Source organism: Neohortaea acidophila, assembly GCF_010093505.1.
Source record: "Neohortaea acidophila strain CBS 113389 unplaced genomic scaffold BDY17scaffold_3, whole genome shotgun sequence".
Lineage (NCBI taxonomy): Eukaryota > Fungi > Ascomycota > Dothideomycetes > Mycosphaerellales > Teratosphaeriaceae > Neohortaea > Neohortaea acidophila.
Genome location: NW_022985512.1, coordinates 769,683 through 788,242, shown reverse-complemented (window position 1 = coordinate 788,242; position 18,560 = coordinate 769,683). Strand labels below are relative to the sequence as shown.

Sequence of the window (18,560 nt, the reverse complement as noted above, 5' to 3'; positions counted from 1 at the left end):
CCATTCGGGCCGTTGAAGCTTTGGAGTGACGTGTGAGGCACGAGCGCACGGGCCACCCCAATCGAGCCCCTCCACCCCACCAGCGTCCCTGAGCTGCTTCTCAAACCTTCCTGCTTTCCATCACTTTCTTGCGGTGTTTGCTCGTGGCGATCCTCTACAAATTTTCTCCACACACTCCTCCACACATTCAACAAACCACTCTTGACAACCACTTCTCTTCTTTCACTCACCTTCCTACACTCCCAGTTCAAGACTGCTTCCACCTTCTCGACAGAGGTAAGACGCTGCACCACGGCATCCATTGCCACTGACAAGGTTGAGGCTAACGAGCTTCTTCCCAACAGAACAGACCAGCAGAGCCCCATTTGCTTCGACGTCACTTTACCTTTCAGGGTACTCCACAAACAAGGTCAGTGTCCTCTCACTTCTCACTTTCTTTCACTCTTTCACTTCACAGCAATCACTCTCCCACACTTCACCCTCTTGTCTCCCTTCCACTCAACACAAGACTGATCAACCCCCTCACGTATAGACCAATACCCAACTCTATACTCTTCACTCACACCCACAATGGCACCCAAATCCGGAAAGAAGGCCATTCACTTCGGCGGTGGCAACATCGGTCGTGGCTTCGTTGCCGAATTCTTGCACAACTCCGGCTTCGAGGTCGTCTTCGTTGACGTCGTCGACAAGCTCATCGAGACCCTCCAGAACACCCCCTCCTACGAGGTCACCGAGATTGGCCCGGAAGGCGAGACCAAGTTCACCATCGACAACTTCCGTGCCATCAACAGCAAACATGAGATGCCCAAGGTCGTCGAGGAGATTGCCACTGCAGACGTCGTTACCTGTGCCGTCGGCCCCAACATCCTCAAGTTCATCGCCGAGCCCATCGCCAAGGGCATCGAGGCTCGCAAGGAGGAGAAGCCGATTGCCGTCATTGCCTGCGAGAACGCCATCGGTGCCACCGACACCCTGCGTGGCTTCATCGAGGAGAAGCTGTCGGAGGAGACAAAGAAGAACATCAAGTCCAAGGCCCGCTTCGCCAACTCGGCTATCGACCGTATTGTGCCCATCCAAGACGAGGGCCAGGGCATGAATGTCAAGATCGAGAAGTTCTACGAGTGGTGCGTCGAGGAGAAGCCCTTCGAGCACGACCCCCCTCACATCAAGGGCGTGCACTTCGTCGGCGACCTGCAGCCATACATCGAGCGCAAGCTCTTCACCGTCAACACCGGCCACGCCACTGCTGCCTACTACGGCTACAACCGCGGCAAGAAGTTCATCCACGAGGTGCTCGAAGACAAGGAGCTCCACGACATCGTGCAGGAGACGCTCAAGGAGACGGCCCACCTCATCACCAAGAAGCACTCCCACATCAGCAAGAAGGAGCAGGAGGAGTATGTGCAGGCCATCGTCAAGCGTATCTCCAACCCCGTTCTCAAAGACAACGTCGAGCGTGTCGGCCGTGCTCCTCTCCGCAAGCTCTCGCGTAAGGAGCGCTTCATCGCCCCCGCCGCCCACCTTGCGGAGAAGGGTGACAAGATCGACCACCTGCTCGGCGGCATCGAGATGGCCCTGCGCTTCCAGAACGTCGAGGGTGACGAAGAGTCGGCGGAGCTGGCGAAGAAGCTCAAGTCGCAGGATGCCAAAGCAGCCACCAAGGACATCACCGGTCTGGAGGAGGACCACCCACTCTTCAGCAAGGTCGAGGAGGTTGTGGCCAAGGTTCAAAAAGACACCAAGTAGAATTATGAGCCCAATGGCTGCCCTTACGACGGGTACATGAAGTGATGGAGATGCTGCGGCTGATGCGGCGGTGATCGATGCCTCGAGTATCTTACATGATGTGCATGGACATTATTTGGCATGGATACCAGGGTGTTACTTTTCCACACGAGCCATGGAACGATCGGGATGATGGGAATGCGGTAGACAGTTCTTAGACGAGCCGCCAAAAATCGACGAGTATGAATAAGATGAATGTCCATTCCGATATTCCAGTTTTTGATGGGTGGCGATGGTGGATGTGATGGCGCTTCGCAGCCGCCACGGTTTTTATGCCGAATTGTCATTATTCACTTCCACACCTCTGAACAAAACTCCTAACAACTTTTCTATATAGTCATCGCCTCTCCGTGCCGTGTTGTTAGTTGGGTAGGCGAGCGAAAGACCGGCAGGACTCGGCATTCCGTCCCTCTGGTTGGGCTCCAGTGACGTTGCGAGCGCTACATTTCGACCGCCCCGCGCTGCCTCGATCGGCAAGTGTAACCAACACACCAACCCCACCCACACCACCCGCGCCCTCTCGCGCCTGAACACCTCTCTTGGCTTGCATCCTCTACTCGGCCCTCCATCAGTGTGGCCGTCACAGCGACGCAGCATGGCGATCGATAACTTGCTGTACGTGTACCTCATCGCTGAGCCGTGCACCCCGGTACTCGAAAGGTCACCACTCACTGACACTGTCCTTCCACAGTTACCGCGAGACCGACGACCTAGCCTACGCCGAAACCAGTTTCTATCCCTTTGAAATCGACATTTCGTGAGTGCTGCGGTCCCACACTTCCTGCACGAGCCGGAAGGATGCTAACGCACAGTGCCCCGACAGACACTGGCAACTCCGCCACTACATCTCCGCCCCGGAACCCGACCTCCTCTACTACGCCTCCGGCCACGACGTCTTCTGCCTCAACACTGCCACCAAAAAGCGCAAGCACATCGCTACCCTCCCCTTCGAAGCGCGATGTACCGCCAGCGGCTACGGATGGCTGTGTGTGGGCGGTGGCGAAGAGATGGGCCATTTCGCCGCTATTAAACTCGATGGTGCCTCTCCCACGCGAACGAGCGTGGATGCCACAACGCTGCAGAATAACGAGAGTGGGGTGCGGGATGGCGTGCGGCGCGCGGCGAGTGTCAAGGTCGACAGGATGGGCGAGGACATTGTGAACTCCATTTCGATCCACCGCATCCAGGACGAAGAGGCGCATCTGGACGACATCGTCGCCGTGCTGACGAACAACGACAAGACGGTGCGCATGTACAGCCTACCGCAAAATCTCGAGACCTGGGTGGTCGACTTGCCCTTTCCTATGAACCATTCGACTGTCAGTCCCGACGGCCGGACGCTGGTCGCTGTAGGCGATGTCAACGCGGCGTACTTCTTTCAGCGGGCTATTCAGGAGACGCCGCCGCAGATTCCGAAGCCGCATAATCGCCTCACGAGTGCGAGTGTCGAGTGGAAGATTACGAATGTGGCTACGCTGCATGCTTCGAAGCCAGGGTCGACGACGGGCTACTTCACCACCGCTTGGTCGCCTAATGGCAGGCTGGTGGCGGTCGGATCAGAAGGAGGCTATATCACTGTCTTCGACATGGATTTGATGGCGTCGTGCGCTTTGGAGAATGGACATGGCGCGATCGTGGCGGTTGTGCAGGGCTCGAGACCTGATCGTCAGAATCCCTTCCCCGGCGCTGTGCGGTCCATCGTATTTTCCCCGGATCCTTGGGACTTGCTCATCTGGGCGGAAGATCAGGATCGAGTATGCATCGGAGATCTTCGGACAGGCCTCAAGACTCGACAAATCGTCAAAATCGATCCGAAGATGGAGGGACTACGCAGTATCACTGTAGACGACATTCTCGGAGACGAGCCTGCACGGCCACTCGCTAGCAATCCCACCAGAGACCTGGATGAGGTGGAGGCAGATTTCATTCGGCGGTATAGGCAGGCGCCGGACAATCCCACTGCCGTCAGCTTCGCGAGCGAGTATATTGAAGCGAGACGAAGACATCGCGTCCGGGGGTACGAGGCCATGTCTGCAAGCCTAAGGGCACAGCGCGCAGAGCTCGAGGACGAGCCACATGAAGCGCGAACTACTCCACTTACGGCACGAGGATACGAGGCCATGTCCGCACGGCTGAGAGCTCAGCGTGCGGCGCTTGAAGACGAGGCACAGGACACGCCGCCTGGCCTCACGGCTCGCGAACAGTCGATTCTGGAGAGTTTGCGCATCACACGGCAGAGAGAGGAGGCGAGATCGAGCGGTGGAGTGCCGCCCGCCTCGGTCAATTACACTTCTTCGGACATGTTCCGGGATGGAGGAAGTCACCGCTCCAACGCCACGACGGCCGCATCGGGCACTCGCAGTGGAGGCGACTCGATGACACGCCCCATATACGAAATCCTCAACTCGATGCAGGACTCGCTCCCTGAACTCGCCAGGACGAACGCCACGAGTAGTCCCCGGCCCGGTTCGTCTCATGGGCGCGACAGCCCTGGGGCCCTTCCCTCGTTCTCCCAATTCAACGACGGCGCTTGGGCTGGGGCCAGTGCCGGTCAGCGGTCGTCGTCAAGTCTCATCCGTCTGAGTGACGGCTCTCGCCTGCCCCGTCGCCGCACAGCTGCCATTCCCACTCCGCCCGATTCCAACTCACCCACTACCTCCACCTTCTCCAACAGCAACACTCGCGCAGGCCAGAATGGCGCCACAGCAACAGCAGCAAGCGCAAGAGAAGAAACAGAAGACGACAACCCCTGGCGCACAATCGAAGAGCACATGACGCTAGCCCGAGGCCCTCTCTTCGAATCCGCTCAGCGAGCCCAAGCCGCCTCTCCCCTCCCCGCAGCCACCACAACCACGACCCGCCCCTCCGCCACCGACGACCTACAATCCGAACTCCTCGCCGAACGCGCCGTAGCCCGTACCCTCGCCCGCAGACCCGAGTACTGGCGCTTCCTCAACGGCACAGGAGCCGCGCTCCTCAACAACGGCGAACGCGGCGACCGCAGCGCCCCGCGTCTCCCCGCTCTAGTCGCGCAGCACGCGGGCGCGGCGGATCTCATGCTCCGCCGGAATCAGATGCGTTTGGCCCATTATGCTGGCAGGAGTGTGGGGGTGCGTACGGCGGGGTTGGCGATGAGTGCTGATGGGCGCACATTGTGGGCTGCGTGCGAGGAGGGGATCTTCGAGGTGCGGTTGAGGGTTAAAGGGAGGATGTTTTGGCCTAGTGTTGTGCCTAGGTAGGGGGTTTGGAATCTTATGGCATGGCGTGGTGCGGTTGGGTGTTTCTGGGATAGCTGGATACGTGATACCACTGATTGCATGCACGCATCGAAATACGTGGCTTGGATGCTTCTACGTAGCTTTGTATGGAACCCTTCTCTAACTACTGCTGGAATGTTCCAAGTCGCTCTGTTCGCAATGGATTCATGGGCTGGACGAGGCTTCGTGGCTTTCTGTTATTCGAGTTGCCACCTCAGGCATCAACTCCCCTTTCACGCCAAGCCGTCGCCTCGCGTTGGTCGGCCGAACTTCTGCTTCCATTCCCAACTCCACCTCTCATCTCAGGGTCAAAGTGTACACAACCCTTTCTTTGCCTCCAGCTTTTCACAACCAACGCGCCCATCAACTCCACCCTACACCCTCGCATCCCGTCTCCACCCCGCCTGCCTCCCCCCGCCTACCCCTCCACCATGGCCCTCGCGCCAAAGACCGTCTCGCACACGCTCTTCGAGAAGCTGAAGCGCAAAGAGGCCAACAAAAGCTGCTTCGACTGCGGCGCCAAAAACCCCACGTGGTCCAGCGTGCCCTTCGGCATCTACCTGTGCCTCGACTGCTCCGCCAACCACCGCAATCTCGGCGTGCACATTAGCTTTGTGCGGAGTACGAATTTGGATCGTGAGTTTTTGATTGTCCCCCTTCCTTTGCTGGCTCTTGGGGCTGATGATTTGATTGTTGTTGGGGTGTAGAATGGCAGTGGGATCAGCTTCGACGGATGAAGGTTGGTGGGAATGAGAGTGCGACGAAGTACTTTCAGACGCATGGGGGTACGGCGGCGTTGGCGAGTAAAGATCCCAAGACGAAGTATACTAGTAATGCGGCGACGAAGTACAAGGACGAGCTAGCGAGGAGGGTGGAGGCGGATATCAAGAAGTGAGTGTACGGTGGTGTGTGGGAGGATCAGGAGCGGTGATGCTAATTCATGATTGTAGGAACCCCGATGAAGTGAATGTCGACGATGTAGGGGATGAAAGCGATGGTACATCGGCCAACACACCTGCTGCTGATGCCGGCGATGAGTTCTTCTCGTCATGGGACAAGCCTACCATCAAACGGCCTAGCAATCCTCCCTCGCGAACTGGCACCCCTGGCATCAACCGCACCGCCTCTCCCTTCCTCAACGCGAACCAGAACGGTGCTGCGTCAAGACCAAAGTCCCCCTTGATAGGGAGCGAGACTGCAGAGAGCACAACGACAGCTGCCCCACGCGCCATCTCTGCCACTGCCATGAAGAAGACTGCGATATCCAACAAGCCCAAAGCGAACATACTCGGCGCAAAGAAGACCAAGCTTGGGGCGAAGAAGGTGGATGCTGCCGTGCTTGACTTTGACGAGGCCGAGAAGAAGGCGCGAGAGGAGGCGGAGCGGAAAGAGAAATTAGGCTACGACCCAGACGAGGTGACGCCCTCAGAATCTCAATTTACTGCCGCGCAACCCGAGACTGGCATCACGACCCTCCATCAACCTACGCCCGTCAATCCCGGAAGAGCAGGTGGTTTCGGCGCCACGGCCCAGTCGCGGCAACGCGATGACAGTGAAGTAGAGCGACTCGGCATGGGCGTGCGGAAGCTGGGGTTCGGCCAAGTAGGCGCCAGTGCAGCGAAAGCTGCCGCCCCTCAACGAATGGGCTTTGGTGCTACAAGCAAAGCTCCCGTGCAAGGTACAACCCTTCGCACCATCACACACTGCATTATATTCCAACTAACCTCACCATCTAGACGACTCCGAACGCTTCGCGCGCGACAAATTCGGCCAGCAAAAGGGCATCTCGTCCGACGAGTTCTTCGGGCGCGACAGCTACAACCCCAGTGCACAAGCGGAAGCGCGCACGCGCCTGCAGGGCTTTGAGGGCGCCACGTCCATCTCGTCCAACGCCTACTTCGGCCGGCCGGAGGACGAGGAGGTGAACCTCGAGGACTACGGCGATTTGGAGAGCGCGGCGCGGGACTTTGTGCGCAAGTTTGGCATTACCGCGGGGGACGATATTGAGAATTTGTCGAATTTGGTGGGCGAGGGGGCGACGAAGTTGCAGTCTGCGATTTGGAATTATTTGAATTCGTAGACGGTGTTGGGAGGAGGTAGATGGTATGTTGATGGTTTGGCGAGTGGGGTGGGTGAGATTACGTGTTAGACTAATGATGCATTACTAGGCAGTGCTTAGAGGAATACTGCTACGGCTATCTCGCTACCTGTCCATTCAGTCCAATGCAACTGGTTCAAAAACATCACTTACTCCCCCGACCCCGACGTCGTCCCTTACTCCCCTGTCCCTCTTTCTTCCCCTCCTCCTCCCCCTCCAACTCCTCCCCCTCCGCACGTCTCTGCGCCCCAGCCCCAGCTTCCAACTCCGCACTCTGCCTCTTCTGCCTCCTCGCATCCCTCGCCAAATCCCGATCTAACCGCGACCACTCCCTCGCCTGCGCCTCCTGCATCGCCGGACTCTCTCCCGGCTGTCCGCCATACACGGCACGAGGCTCCACGCTCTCGCCTGTCGAGTCGACTTCGCCTTCGACCCAGCCTTGCACTGGAGGGCGGCGGGAGGCGGGAGGCGGTTGCGGGTATTGCATTTGCGGATACTGCTGGGCGTAATATTGGGGTTGGGGAACTTGGTAGTAGGGATTTGGCTGCGCTTGGGTGTAGGCGTATGCGTATGTGTAGGGGTTTGGCTGTGGTTGGGCGTAGGCGTATGCGTATGGGTTGTATGCTGGGTAGGCTTGAAGTTGGGGGTTTGGAGAGAAGCCAGGCTGCGGCGCTGGGTATTGGTAGCCTTGGTACGGGGAGTGGGGGTGGTATTGCGGCGGAGGGGGCGGAGGCGGTTGCCGGTGGGAGCGCGGCGAATGCTGCTTACTCGTCGGTGTCCTCTCTCGAGGCGTACGTGGCTGCTTTGGTGTAGAAGGTCCTGCTTTTGGCCTTCGCTCCCGGTCGCGGGTCGGCTTTGTGCTGGTGTCTGCTGAGCCATCGGAAGCATCGCACTGGTCGGTGTGCTTGGGCTTTTCGGATCGCGGTGCCATGATTGCAGACTCGGGCTGGGCTAGCGTTGTGCTTTGATATCAAGGATGGTTTGCAGTGGAACCCAGGGAACTTGGAGTATGTTGTACTGAGAGTTGCCACTTGGTCTTCGATGGTGTTCTGGATGTTGTGGGGAGACCGAGGCGGTGTATATAGATCATTTTGCGTTTGTGCCTGTTTTTATTGACTAGGTATATTGCTTGATGGAATGGTGTATGCTGCTGAGGCGTCAGTGAAGAGGAACCAAGCGGAATGAAGACGCATGGAGGGTCCTATGATGTTGCTCAAGTTCGCACAAGTTGCTTGTGCTACGCTCTGCGCTGGCGAGGAGGTGAGCAAACAAATGGTGCGAGAGCACGAGGATGAAGCGAGAGGTGGATTGAATTCGTGTATTCGGGGCCTGTCTATTACGCCGACTGTACCACGTTGTATCGCGTCGATCAAGCGTCATACCACCGTCCACAACGGCCGGGGCATCTGCACCATGGGCAAACTCGGTCGTCTGGTGATCGGATCTGTTTTCAGTCCGACGTATGCTTCTCGCCTCGCTGGATCACCGGGGACGGTGACAGACCATGTCTTCAGGCCGTAGTACTGGGCGATGGAATGCACGAGGTAGCGACTGCGAGACAATGTCAGCTGGGAACCATTCAGTGGCCTGGACAACACGAACCCAAAGGCAGCACCATGGTCGTCAACCAGGCTCTGAAAGATCAACTTGTCTTTCACCAACATCTCGTCTTGCTTGTTCTTCCTCGTCTCATCACTCATGGCCCCATTCCTTCCAACAAACACGATCTCCTCATCCTCACTATCCGCATCAATCAAACCCTCTTGCTCCAACTCGCGCTGCTTTGCGTCCCACTGCGCAACAAAGCCCCTCACCTCCCTCTCCAAATCCTGCAGCAAGCCCTTCGCCCCTCGCGCCCGCTTCAGCGTCGCCCTCAACTCCTGCTCCACCTTCGCCGCCCTCGCCACCTCCTCATCCCCCGGCTTCTTCGCCTCCTCCACCTTCGACTTCCGCTTCTCGCTCAAGCGCGCATACTGCGCGTCCCACAGCGGCGCGAGGCAGTACGGCACGTGATTGACAGGATACGTCGGCTTCACGAGCCAGTCCTCCGGGCCCACGTCTTCCGGCCGCGACGCGTGCGGGTTGTTCAGCAGGTTGTCGTTCTCCCATTTCCGTCGTCGGCGACTGCCTTCTTTGCCTTGGAGTAGCGCGTCGCGCCGCCGCTGACTATCGCGGCGCATGAGCGTACGCACGCCGTAGACTTTGTGCGTGTCGTTCGTTGCTTTCCGCCGCGCGGCTGACTGCTGCTTATCTTCGGCATCATCGAGCGGGATGGCGAGTTTGACTTGGGTTTCGCGGGCGAGGGGGAAGGGATTGGTCATTGGACGTGGAGTGAGGGATGTCGCGGCTAGCAGATCGGCGGCCTGCGATGCTGTCCATGCTTCCGTGCGGTCCATGGGAGATGTTGCTGATGCGAGGTGAGATGTTGGAGTGACTCGGGACGACATGGTGGCGACTCGGTCGTTGCGACTCTGCGGGGGTGATGACCGAGGGTCGAGCTACAGCAGAACCGATTGATCAAAAGAATTAGGAATATGTGTACATCGACGGAGCGAAAAGACTCCAGTTGGTGGTTCGCGCGTCGAGGACAACGGAACGCTGCTGTCTGGAATCGGCTATCTCGAGAGCTGCATGCGCCAATCAGCACGTCACGTCTTCGATTGCATAAGAAGGTGGATCCTCTTTGTTCGTGCGGTCCCTCCTCCATCTAACCACGTGATTGTATCCCTTACAGCTGTACAATCAACTCAGACGGAAGGAACAAAGTACATCAATGCATTAGCTGCTTTATACACGCCTTGCTCATCGTTCAATTGTGCAAGGCCTTGTTGAAGTCATGTTTCAGCTTCCCGCACCAGCACTCGACTCTACTCTGCCGGATGCATTCCGAAATCCGGCTTGCACTCGCTCACACAACATCGCAGGAGAACGGCAATGACTGCGACTCACGGCACAAGCCGACGTGACCGTATGGAACTTTCCAAACATTCTTTGCTGTCGCTGTACAAATATCCCATTGCCACTACGTGCCGATCATCCGCCTGAAGAAGCCACACGTGCCGAAGGTGATTGGAGATTGGCTTTACGCCATCCCCTCCGGTGGCGCGCTGCGACTGCACGATGTGACGCAGGACGGCAGCAGGGTCCAACGGCGTGGCCTTGCCGGCCTTGCTTAATTCTCCTAACGGGAGTGATCGTCGCCGCCAGCAGGGCTAGAGAAAATAACGTGAAGAACGAGGCAATCATTCAAATATGGCGCGCTTCTCCTCTCTGTCTTCGTGCTGCTACACTCGGTCCTTGATACGTCGAAAACACCGATCGGCCCGACATGGACGACAAATACGACATTGACAAGGCGGATTATGCCCACGATGAAGTCCTGCCTGAGAAGGAGGCCTCAGTTGCCCAAGAGCATGTCCCGAATCCAAACGACCCGGCCGCGCCTTCGAGGGAAGTGTCGTCGAAGAAGCAGAGTCTGTCCGACATCTTCACCATCTTTTGCGCGGGCTTTGCCCTCATCAGCGACGGCTATCAGAACTCGCTCATGTATGCCTTGATCAATTCCCGATCGAGCAGAATTGCAGCTGACTCGTTGTCCAGGACTATGACCAACGTCGTGCTCAGGACCGAGTACAAGGCACAATATACTAGCTACTGGAGCACCCAAGTCTCCAATGCCTTGTTGGTCGGCGAGATCTTGGGTACGTTCCTTTTCCATAGACACGCTTCAGGAGATCTGCTAACCTTTTCACGCAGGTCAAATCACAATCGGCCTCACATGCGACTACCTCGGCCGCAAGGCTGCCATTATCATCACCACCCTCATGATCGTCGTTGGGGGCATTCTCGGCACCGCCAGCAACGGCTACACCATCATCGGCATGTTCTGGATGCTCACGGTCGCTCGTGGCATCACAGGTTTCGGCACCGGTGGTGAATATCCTGCTTCGAGTACTTCGGCGAGCGAGGCTGCAAATGAGTATAGGCTGAAGCAGCGAGGCCCCATTTTCATTCTCGTCACCAATCTGCCGCTTGCTTTTGGCAATCCTCTCTCGGTCTCCATCTTCCTGATCGTCTTGTCCGCTGCGGGCGCGAACCACTTGTCGACGATATGGAGGACATGCTTCGGAATCGGTGTCATCTTCCCACTCACCGTAAGTCGCCTTCCGCTCCGCCATCACGCCACATCGACACCCTAACAACCCCTCTCAACAGGTCTTCTACTTCCGCATCAAAATGCTCAACAGCAAGCTCTACCGCCGCGGCGCCATCAAGCGCCGCGTCCCCTACCTCCTCGTCCTGCGCTACTACTGGAAAACGCTCATCGGCACCTGCGGCGCCTGGTTCCTCTACGACTTCGTCACCTTCCCCAACGGCATCTTCAGCGGCACCATCCTCGACACCGTCATCCCCCACGCAACCATCAAGTCGACCGCCGAGTGGCAGTTGCTGCTCTCCAGCCTTGCGCTACCGGGCGTCTTCATTGGCGCTTGGCTTTGCAATCGCATTGGCCGCAAGTATACTATGATGCTGGGATTCTCGGGATATCTTGTTTTCGGGCTTATTGTTGGTTGCGCGTACGATCAGCTTGTCAAGATTACGCCGCTGTTCGTCATTTTTTACGGTCTTATGACTAGTTCTGGAAATCTGGGGCCAGGCGACATGTTGGGTCTACTCTCATCCGAATCCTACGCTACAGCTGTGCGTGGCACCTGCTACGGCATCTCCGCCGCGTTAGGCAAGACAGGCGGCGCGGTAGGAACACAAGCATTCGCTCCCATCGCGAATCGCTTCGGACAGCGCTGGACCTTCATCGTCGCCGCGATTTGCGGCGTGTTGGGCATTCTCGTGACATACTTCTTCATCCCCAACATCACTGGTGCCGACCTTGCGGAGGGCGATGAGAAGTTCCGGCAGTATCTCGTTGCGAACGGATGGGAGGGGATGATGGGCGAGGAGGATTTGAAGGGCCTGGTGGATCAGGGGATTCAGGAGACGATTGAGCAGGCGGAGAAGCGGGATGTTGTGGTGGGAGTGAATGCTGAGAAGAAGGACTGATCCCGTGTAATCATATGTATCGTGTGTTACAAACTCTCCGCCAAAATCTCATGCTCCCCATCCCTCCACCCCTCCGCCCTTACATAAATCTTACAACTCTCCAACAACCGCCCCTTCACACCCCCCGTCTTCCGCGCCGCCTCATTCCCCCTAGTAAACACATCCTGCCCCTCAAACGCCCCCAAACAAGTCCCAAACTCCAGCCCCTTCACCAACCTCCAAATCCGCAGAATCGCATCCGGATGCAGCGGGATGTGGTTCGGGATGCTCCACCAGAAGTTGAAACTTATCTTCCCCGGCCGGCCCGGGATGGGTTCGAGCGCGCTCGGCGCGACGAAGATTGTGTCGGCGATGAAGAGCACCGAGCGCCAGTGCAGGAGCATGGAGCCGGGGAAGTGGCCGCCTGCGAGGATGGCGGTTACGCCGGGGAGGATGGGGGTGTAGGGGTCGTGTACCAGGAGGAGAGAGGTGTTGGGGGTTTGGGTGCGTTCGAGCCAGGGTTTGTCCGGGGCGCCGATGTAGATTGGGCAGGAGAAGGTGCGGGACCATTCGGCCCAGGTGGAGTAGTAGTGGGGATGGGAGATTACGATTGCTTTGAGGCCGCCGAAGGAGTTAATCTGGGGTGCCGTGTTAGCGATCGTATGGGAAAGCTGATGTTGGTCTTGAGACAAACCTTGTCGACGGTATCTTGGTCGAGGAAAGGGATGAGATCCCAGAGGATGTTGCCGTCTGATGAGTTGCTGTTAGTCGGATCTCTTTGGATGAAGAAGGAGAAGAAGTTGTTTCATACGCTCGGTACGGATGAGCTCTGCTCGATTGCCAATGGCAAACTTGGGTTCCGTCTTGATGCACCAGATGTCTGGGTGATTCTCGACTTGCCACCAGACGTTCTTGAAGCCTTGTGCTTTCAATTTGCCTAGGGTGGTGAAGACTTGTCCTGTTGGGGGGACGTATCTGGAGTAATTACACGTGCTTAGCATGTGCTTGAAGGGGTGTTTGATATCACGTACTGGCGAGGGTCCTAAGAGATGGGCATTAGTTTGTGAGAGAAATATAATGATCATTCGTCGCCATCACTCACATCGCAGACTTTGCACTCTTCTTTGCCACTCTTCACGTCGTACTGTGTCCCGCATTCGTTGCACAGTAAAAGGTCATCGTCGGAGTGGAGGACTGCCTTGGCCATGACTGTTGATTTGATTGATGGATTGTTGATTGTCTCAACTACTACACTTCAACAGGGACAGTCGGGCAACGCTCGCCTGTTTATACCTGCTCTCAGTTTTGGCATACGTGCCTTGGTGTAGACAGACCTGGTAGGGCGTGAAGTGCAAAGGAGAGTCCCGTGATGTCTCTGACAAAGCAAAGGTAGGCAAGGCTGTCCTTGATTCGTCCAAAGGTGTGGAGTCGACGGACAGGAAAGTAGGGCAGGGCGTCCGTGATGCTTCCGAGGGACGTGAAGCGTAGATGCAGGTCCACTCCGCAATGCTTCCAGACCTTCTTCGCTTGCACCTCCCGTTTCTTGCCATGTAGCGACGCATCTCCAGCAATATTCACCTCAGCTGCCCCACATGAGGTTGCTGTCGATGTGAGCCAATTGAAAGTGCCGGACGTGGACCCTCTCAAATGCTTACTTCAGCACCCCGACCTCGGTGGGGTTGTTGATGGAGTGACGACATACCTGCGGAATAATGACTCGGGATGTGTCAATGCGAACTTCACTCTTATCTCCCCATAAGATGTCCCTACGCCTCTCCCGGTCAGGTTCTGTTGCTTTGATTTCCAAGCATTGTACGCTTACACCATCCACTCGGACACCGCACCAATCGAGAGCCATCACCACCTCCCTTCCCCCATCGAACACCCTCTCCAACCGCCATCATGAGCACGGCATCCATAGGTCAGTAGCCGCGCTCCAACTTCCCTCCCAAAAGCGCTGGCAATCGAGCAAAAAAGTAGAGTCCACACAAAACCCGCTGGCCGGCCTCTGGAAGCCGACGCACATTAATCGCCTCCACTACGGCTCTGGCAGCGTGCAAAAGCACCTCCTCGAATGTCTCCCCGGCGACAAGTCCAAGGCCTTCATCATCACCGGCTCCTCTCTCGCGAACAAGACATCCCTGATCAAGCAGGTGGAAGAGCTGCTGGGCTCGAGGCATGCCGCCACCTACTCCAAGATTGGCCAGCATGCGCCCATCAAGCAGTTGGATGAGGCGACGGAGTTGGTGAAGAAGGATCAGAATATCGACACCATCATCTCCATTGGTGGAGGCAGTCCGATCGACTCAGCCAAGGCGATCTCGCATCGTTTGAATGAGAAGTCGGGCAAGTATTTGTTCCACATCACCATCCCGACTACCCTCTCCGCCGCCGAGTGCACCATGATTGCCGGATACACGGATGAGAGTGGACTCAAGACTGGCGTTGCCCATCCGGAGTTGGTGACGCATGTCGTCCTCTACGACTCCAAGTTCATGCTGGAAACGCCGCCATGGCTCATGATGAGCACCGCTATGAGATCAATGGATCATGCAATGGAGCTGATGTGTAAGTCCAACCTCGCCATCTACGCATGAAGCTGCAGTCGACTAATCATCACGCAGACCACCCCACCTCCACCGAAATGCCCTGCAAGGCACTGGCTCTGTACGCCGCCGGCCAACTGTACAACACCCTTCCCAAATACAAGGCCAACCCTAAAGACGAGCAACTCATCACGCGCCTCCAACTCGCCGCCTTTGCCTCCCTCGGCTTCATCGCCCTCAACGTCAAAGGCGGCCTCGGCCTCTCTCACGCCCTTGGTTACGCTCTCGGCTCCCCTTACGGCATCCCGCACGGCATCACGTCCTGCTTGACGCTCGGGCACGTGGTGAAGCTCAAGGCCGACAGGTCGAAGGACGACGCGGCGCAGATTGCGCGCATGGCACCGCAGGTTGGCGTCACGGCTAGTGGCGACGATGTTAAGGATGCAAAGGCCGTGGGGGATGCGATTTTGGATTTGGTGAAGCGATTGGATTTGAAGACTACTTTGACTGAGCAGAAGGTCGGGAAGGACCAGGTGCATCAGATTACGAAGTTGGCGTCGGGCAGTGAGAGTGGGGATTTGTATGACCAGGTCAAGGCGCTCGTTGAAGGACTGTATTGAGGGTGGAGGGAGTGATAAATACTACCGTATCTTTGGGTAGCTGAGTAGCCGCTGAGCATTGCGGTTGTAAATGTCCTCGATCTCATCCGCTATGAAGACCTCCTGCACGCCGTTGTCCACTAGTCTGGCAGCCAATCGCGCTGGTTCCTCCCGGGTGAAGGGATAGTCACTGTACATGTCAGCTTAACATGCAGCGAAGATGGTGTGTTAGATAATCTGCTCACCTCCCAAATAGCAGCTTATCTCGCTGCCCACCCGCAGCCAACAAACCCTGTATTTGGCCGGGAAAAGGCAAACCACTGCAGCATCATCAGCTCCCAGATGCTAAGCTCCGAAGACAACAATCCCCGACTCACGCAAGATCAAACCAAACCTGCTTCTTCATCGCCTCCCGCGCCTCCTCCTCCGACACCCCCGTCCACGGCACAGGTACCAGACTCGCATAGATCGTCACCCGCGACAACAAACCCGGAAATGCACCCCCACAATGCGAGAAGATGAACTGAATATCGGGACACCGCCTGACCGTCCCGCTCAAGAATAAATTCGTCATCGCCCTCGCCGTATCGAACAGAAACTCCATCATCGGATTCGGATAATAGCCCGCGAACGGCGTGGCGTTAACCGGTGTCTGCCCCGCTGCTGCATCGGCTGGCGAGCAGGGACACCTCGGCGTGCTAGGGTGGAAAAACACCGTTGCGTGCCGACGATTCAGTTCGTCGAAGATGGCGTCCAGGCTGGGATCGCCGACGTAGATGCCGTGCCCGTTTGTTAGCATCACGAAGCCGTCGCAGCCTTCTTGCGATGCTTGCTCGATTTCGCGGAGACAGACGTCTACTGCTGGGATGGGGAGAGAGGCGAAGTAGCCGAAGCGTTCGGGCAGGCGCTTTTTCAGGGCGGCGGCGTAGCTGTTTGCTTCGCGGGTAACTTTTGCTGCGAGGGCGTCGTTGCCGGCGACGAGATGCGTGCCGGGGGATGAGACGGAGAGGATGGCTTTTTGGATGTTAAGGTCGTCCATTAGTGCCAGATGCGTTTCCGGGTCCCATTCGGGGAGGTAAGGCATGCCATCGGGGTTGGCTGTGGAGACTGCTGGTTAATGCAATGGTCAAGGGTTGATACGGATGAGGGCATGAGATGTCTGACCGTGGCCATTGTCGATGCATGCTTGTCGGTATGCTGGAGGGAGCATGTGGACGTGCGTGTCGATTTTGTAGGGCAATTTAGATGCCATGATGCTGGAGTTTGATTGAGGTGAGGTCCGGAATGAGTCGACCGTGACGAACGTGAGGTTGTCCAATCAATCGGCTTTCATTGTAATCAGTTGATAGCGTCGACACGCGCTGACTCCTTACAACCACATGCACCTTGCTCATCCGGAGTTTCGAGATATCACCGCGCCGTCATCGAGACCGCTTTCACGCGCAAGGTGGGCAATGTAGTATGCTTACCAAGTACCGGAGTCGGGCGTTGGTCCTTGACCCGAAAACGGCCAACGCTCGAGGGTCTGCGATCGGCTTACGCAGCTCAAGCAGCTCAACTTCACATACTCTACGACTCCAAAGTCTATAAAGATGCCGTTGGGTGGACGACAATCTGACTTGAGCACACCTTGGTCTACTCGCGTGGCATTGTATTCCTCTGGACCAACTTTTGTATCTCACCGCCGACTCTCAGCCTGAGCCATGTCTGCTTTCCTCATCAAAGACGTCCGGATCTTCGACGGGGACAATACCATCGAACATGGCAGTGTCCTGGTAAAGGACGGCAAAATTGCCCAAGTCTCATCATCCCCGATCGCATTCGAGGGCCCAACTTTCTCAAGACCCGGCCACACCCTTCTGCCCGGCCTCATCGATGCCCATATTCATGCCAACGGCGGCAGTCCAGTGGCCCTACCGCAGTCGTTGAGATTCGGGGTCACGACCGTCTGCGATATGCACAATGAGTATCATAATGTTGAGAAGCTGCGCCGGCAAGTTGAAGGGGGAGATTGCGCGGATTTGAAGACTACGAGTTTTGCGGCGACCATGTGAGCTAGACTGATTGTATATTCTTATGCGAATACTAATGATGGCGGCAGTGATATGGGCTGGGTCAGTGTGCGCCCCTCAGCCGACGGGTGGTCAAGCGCTAATGAGACCTCATGATGAAACAGCCAGTGCCGATTGTTATGATGCATGACAAGAGTGAAGAAGTATATTACCCCTTCCCTTCAAGAGAGCATTCGGATTGATTGCCGCTCCAGACCCTCACCGAAGTAGCAACATGGCCCAAACTCGTCACGCCCGAAGATGGCAGACGCTACGTCCAAGACCGCCTCAAGGAAAACGTCGACTACATCAAGCTCATGCACGAATCCGGAGCCATCATGGGCACCGAGTTCAACAAGCCCTCGCTCGAGCTGCAGAAAGCCATCATCGACGAAGCCCACAAAGCCGGCCTCCGCGTCGTCGCGCACTCCCTCGCCCTCTCCGATACTCTCGAGATTCTCGGGGCGGGCGTTGATGGCATGGCGCACACTTTTGTCGATCAGCCGCCGACTGAGGAGCTTCTCGCTGCGTACAAGCGGTACAACGCACATTGTAATCCTACCTTGGCAACGTTGGCTAGTGCTACGACCGAGGGGAAGGAGCTTCAGGAGAAGTTTGCTCACGATCCCAGGGTGCAGCATCTTATTGGTGAGGAAGAGAGGCACCGATTGTGCCAGTGCATGAGCTTTGCCTCCAAGTTCCGGGTCGAGCATTCTTTCGAGACCGTGAGGCAATTGAAGAATGCTGGAATTGATATTGTCTGGTGAGTTGCTCTGATTCCGCACTTCCTCCGCCATCGAGCTGACATATCATCCAGCGGTACGGATGCCGCAGGTCCCGCCATAGGCACGGCCTGGGGACTCTCACTTCACCAAGAGCTATCGCTTTTCGTGAACGAGTGTGGCTTCACGCCCGCGGAAGCCCTTCGGTCTGCTACATCCGTCACGGCGAGAAGATTCAATTTTCCGGATCGTGGACGAATCCAAGAGGGCTTGCGGGCGGATTTGACGTTGGTGGAGGGCAACCCGTTGGAAGACATCGATCACACCTTGAACTTAAGAGGTGTTTGGACGACGGGGAAGCTTTGCTCGGCTTACAAGAATTATTTCAGCGGCAATTAGGGAGGTGTTGAGCCGGAAACGTCCATTCCAGTGGTGCCGATGCAATGAATCGTTCCTAGTCCC

The 18,560-nt window shown here is 56.8% G+C and overlaps 10 protein-coding genes across 10 annotated transcripts; 6 read left to right on the top strand and 4 right to left on the bottom strand.

Moving 5' to 3' along the window:
- Window positions 1-106: 106 nt before the first annotated feature.
- BDY17DRAFT_98760 (mannitol dehydrogenase C-terminal domain-containing protein) lies at window positions 107-1,904 on the top strand. The gene is made up of 3 exons (XM_033738910.1): window positions 107-276; window positions 345-409; window positions 533-1,904. Exon 3 carries the CDS (start codon window positions 571-573, stop codon window positions 1,747-1,749), a length of 1,179 nt encoding a protein of 392 aa, XP_033591774.1. The 5' UTR covers window positions 107-276; window positions 345-409; window positions 533-570; the 3' UTR covers window positions 1,750-1,904.
- Window positions 1,905-2,037: 133 nt separating this feature from the next.
- On the top strand, window positions 2,038-5,234 carry BDY17DRAFT_98745 (uncharacterized protein). Its single transcript, XM_033738909.1, has 3 exons — window positions 2,038-2,403; window positions 2,480-2,545; window positions 2,612-5,234. Exons 1-3 carry the CDS (start codon window positions 2,384-2,386, stop codon window positions 5,025-5,027), a joined length of 2,502 nt encoding a protein of 833 aa, XP_033591773.1. The 5' UTR covers window positions 2,038-2,383; the 3' UTR covers window positions 5,028-5,234.
- A 112-nt stretch (window positions 5,235-5,346) lies between these two features.
- BDY17DRAFT_293117 (uncharacterized protein) lies at window positions 5,347-7,281 on the top strand. The gene is made up of 4 exons (XM_033732942.1): window positions 5,347-5,681; window positions 5,753-5,936; window positions 5,996-6,723; window positions 6,782-7,281. Exons 1-4 carry the CDS (start codon window positions 5,477-5,479, stop codon window positions 7,123-7,125), a joined length of 1,461 nt encoding a protein of 486 aa, XP_033591772.1. The 5' UTR covers window positions 5,347-5,476; the 3' UTR covers window positions 7,126-7,281.
- Window positions 7,282-7,288: 7 nt separating this feature from the next.
- Window positions 7,289-8,074, bottom strand: BDY17DRAFT_322070 (uncharacterized protein; the record flags this gene model as incomplete). The annotated part of the gene is made up of 1 exon (XM_033736745.1): window positions 7,289-8,074. The coding sequence occupies one exon, from the start codon at window positions 8,072-8,074 to the stop codon at window positions 7,289-7,291; it is 786 nt and encodes a 261-aa protein (XP_033591771.1).
- A 445-nt stretch (window positions 8,075-8,519) lies between these two features.
- On the bottom strand, window positions 8,520-9,590 carry BDY17DRAFT_247811 (R3H-associated N-terminal domain-containing protein; the record flags this gene model as incomplete). The annotated part of the gene is made up of 2 exons (XM_033730855.1): window positions 8,520-8,694; window positions 8,746-9,590. The coding sequence occupies 2 exons, from the start codon at window positions 9,588-9,590 to the stop codon at window positions 8,520-8,522; spliced, it is 1,020 nt and encodes a 339-aa protein (XP_033591770.1).
- Window positions 9,591-10,471: 881 nt separating this feature from the next.
- On the top strand, window positions 10,472-12,201 carry BDY17DRAFT_315689 (major facilitator superfamily domain-containing protein; the record flags this gene model as incomplete). The annotated part of the gene is made up of 4 exons (XM_033735928.1): window positions 10,472-10,689; window positions 10,744-10,844; window positions 10,900-11,297; window positions 11,359-12,201. 4 exons carry the CDS (start codon window positions 10,472-10,474, stop codon window positions 12,199-12,201), a joined length of 1,560 nt encoding a protein of 519 aa, XP_033591769.1.
- A 13-nt stretch (window positions 12,202-12,214) lies between these two features.
- On the bottom strand, window positions 12,215-13,738 carry BDY17DRAFT_98353 (beta-lactamase-like protein). The gene is made up of 6 exons (XM_033738903.1): window positions 13,515-13,738; window positions 13,283-13,473; window positions 13,212-13,222; window positions 12,992-13,155; window positions 12,875-12,930; window positions 12,215-12,818 (listed from the first exon to the last, which is right to left on the bottom strand). The coding sequence occupies exons 2-6, from the start codon at window positions 13,385-13,387 to the stop codon at window positions 12,228-12,230; spliced, it is 927 nt and encodes a 308-aa protein (XP_033591768.1). The 5' UTR covers window positions 13,388-13,473; window positions 13,515-13,738; the 3' UTR covers window positions 12,215-12,227.
- Window positions 13,739-13,742: 4 nt separating this feature from the next.
- Window positions 13,743-15,380, top strand: BDY17DRAFT_293106 (uncharacterized protein). The gene is made up of 3 exons (XM_033732941.1): window positions 13,743-14,101; window positions 14,161-14,748; window positions 14,805-15,380. The coding sequence occupies exons 1-3, from the start codon at window positions 14,083-14,085 to the stop codon at window positions 15,344-15,346; spliced, it is 1,149 nt and encodes a 382-aa protein (XP_033591767.1). The 5' UTR covers window positions 13,743-14,082; the 3' UTR covers window positions 15,347-15,380.
- Window positions 15,381-16,785, bottom strand: BDY17DRAFT_293104 (uncharacterized protein). The gene is made up of 2 exons (XM_033732940.1): window positions 16,490-16,785; window positions 15,381-16,423 (listed from the first exon to the last, which is right to left on the bottom strand). Exons 1-2 carry the CDS (start codon window positions 16,575-16,577, stop codon window positions 15,699-15,701), a joined length of 813 nt encoding a protein of 270 aa, XP_033591766.1. The 5' UTR covers window positions 16,578-16,785; the 3' UTR covers window positions 15,381-15,698.
- BDY17DRAFT_293099 (uncharacterized protein) lies at window positions 16,786-18,530 on the top strand. The gene is made up of 4 exons (XM_033732939.1): window positions 16,786-17,375; window positions 17,427-17,439; window positions 17,502-17,540; window positions 17,592-18,530. The coding sequence occupies exons 1-4, from the start codon at window positions 17,029-17,031 to the stop codon at window positions 18,141-18,143; spliced, it is 951 nt and encodes a 316-aa protein (XP_033591765.1). The 5' UTR covers window positions 16,786-17,028; the 3' UTR covers window positions 18,144-18,530.
- The last annotated feature ends 30 nt before the right edge of the window (window positions 18,531-18,560 follow it).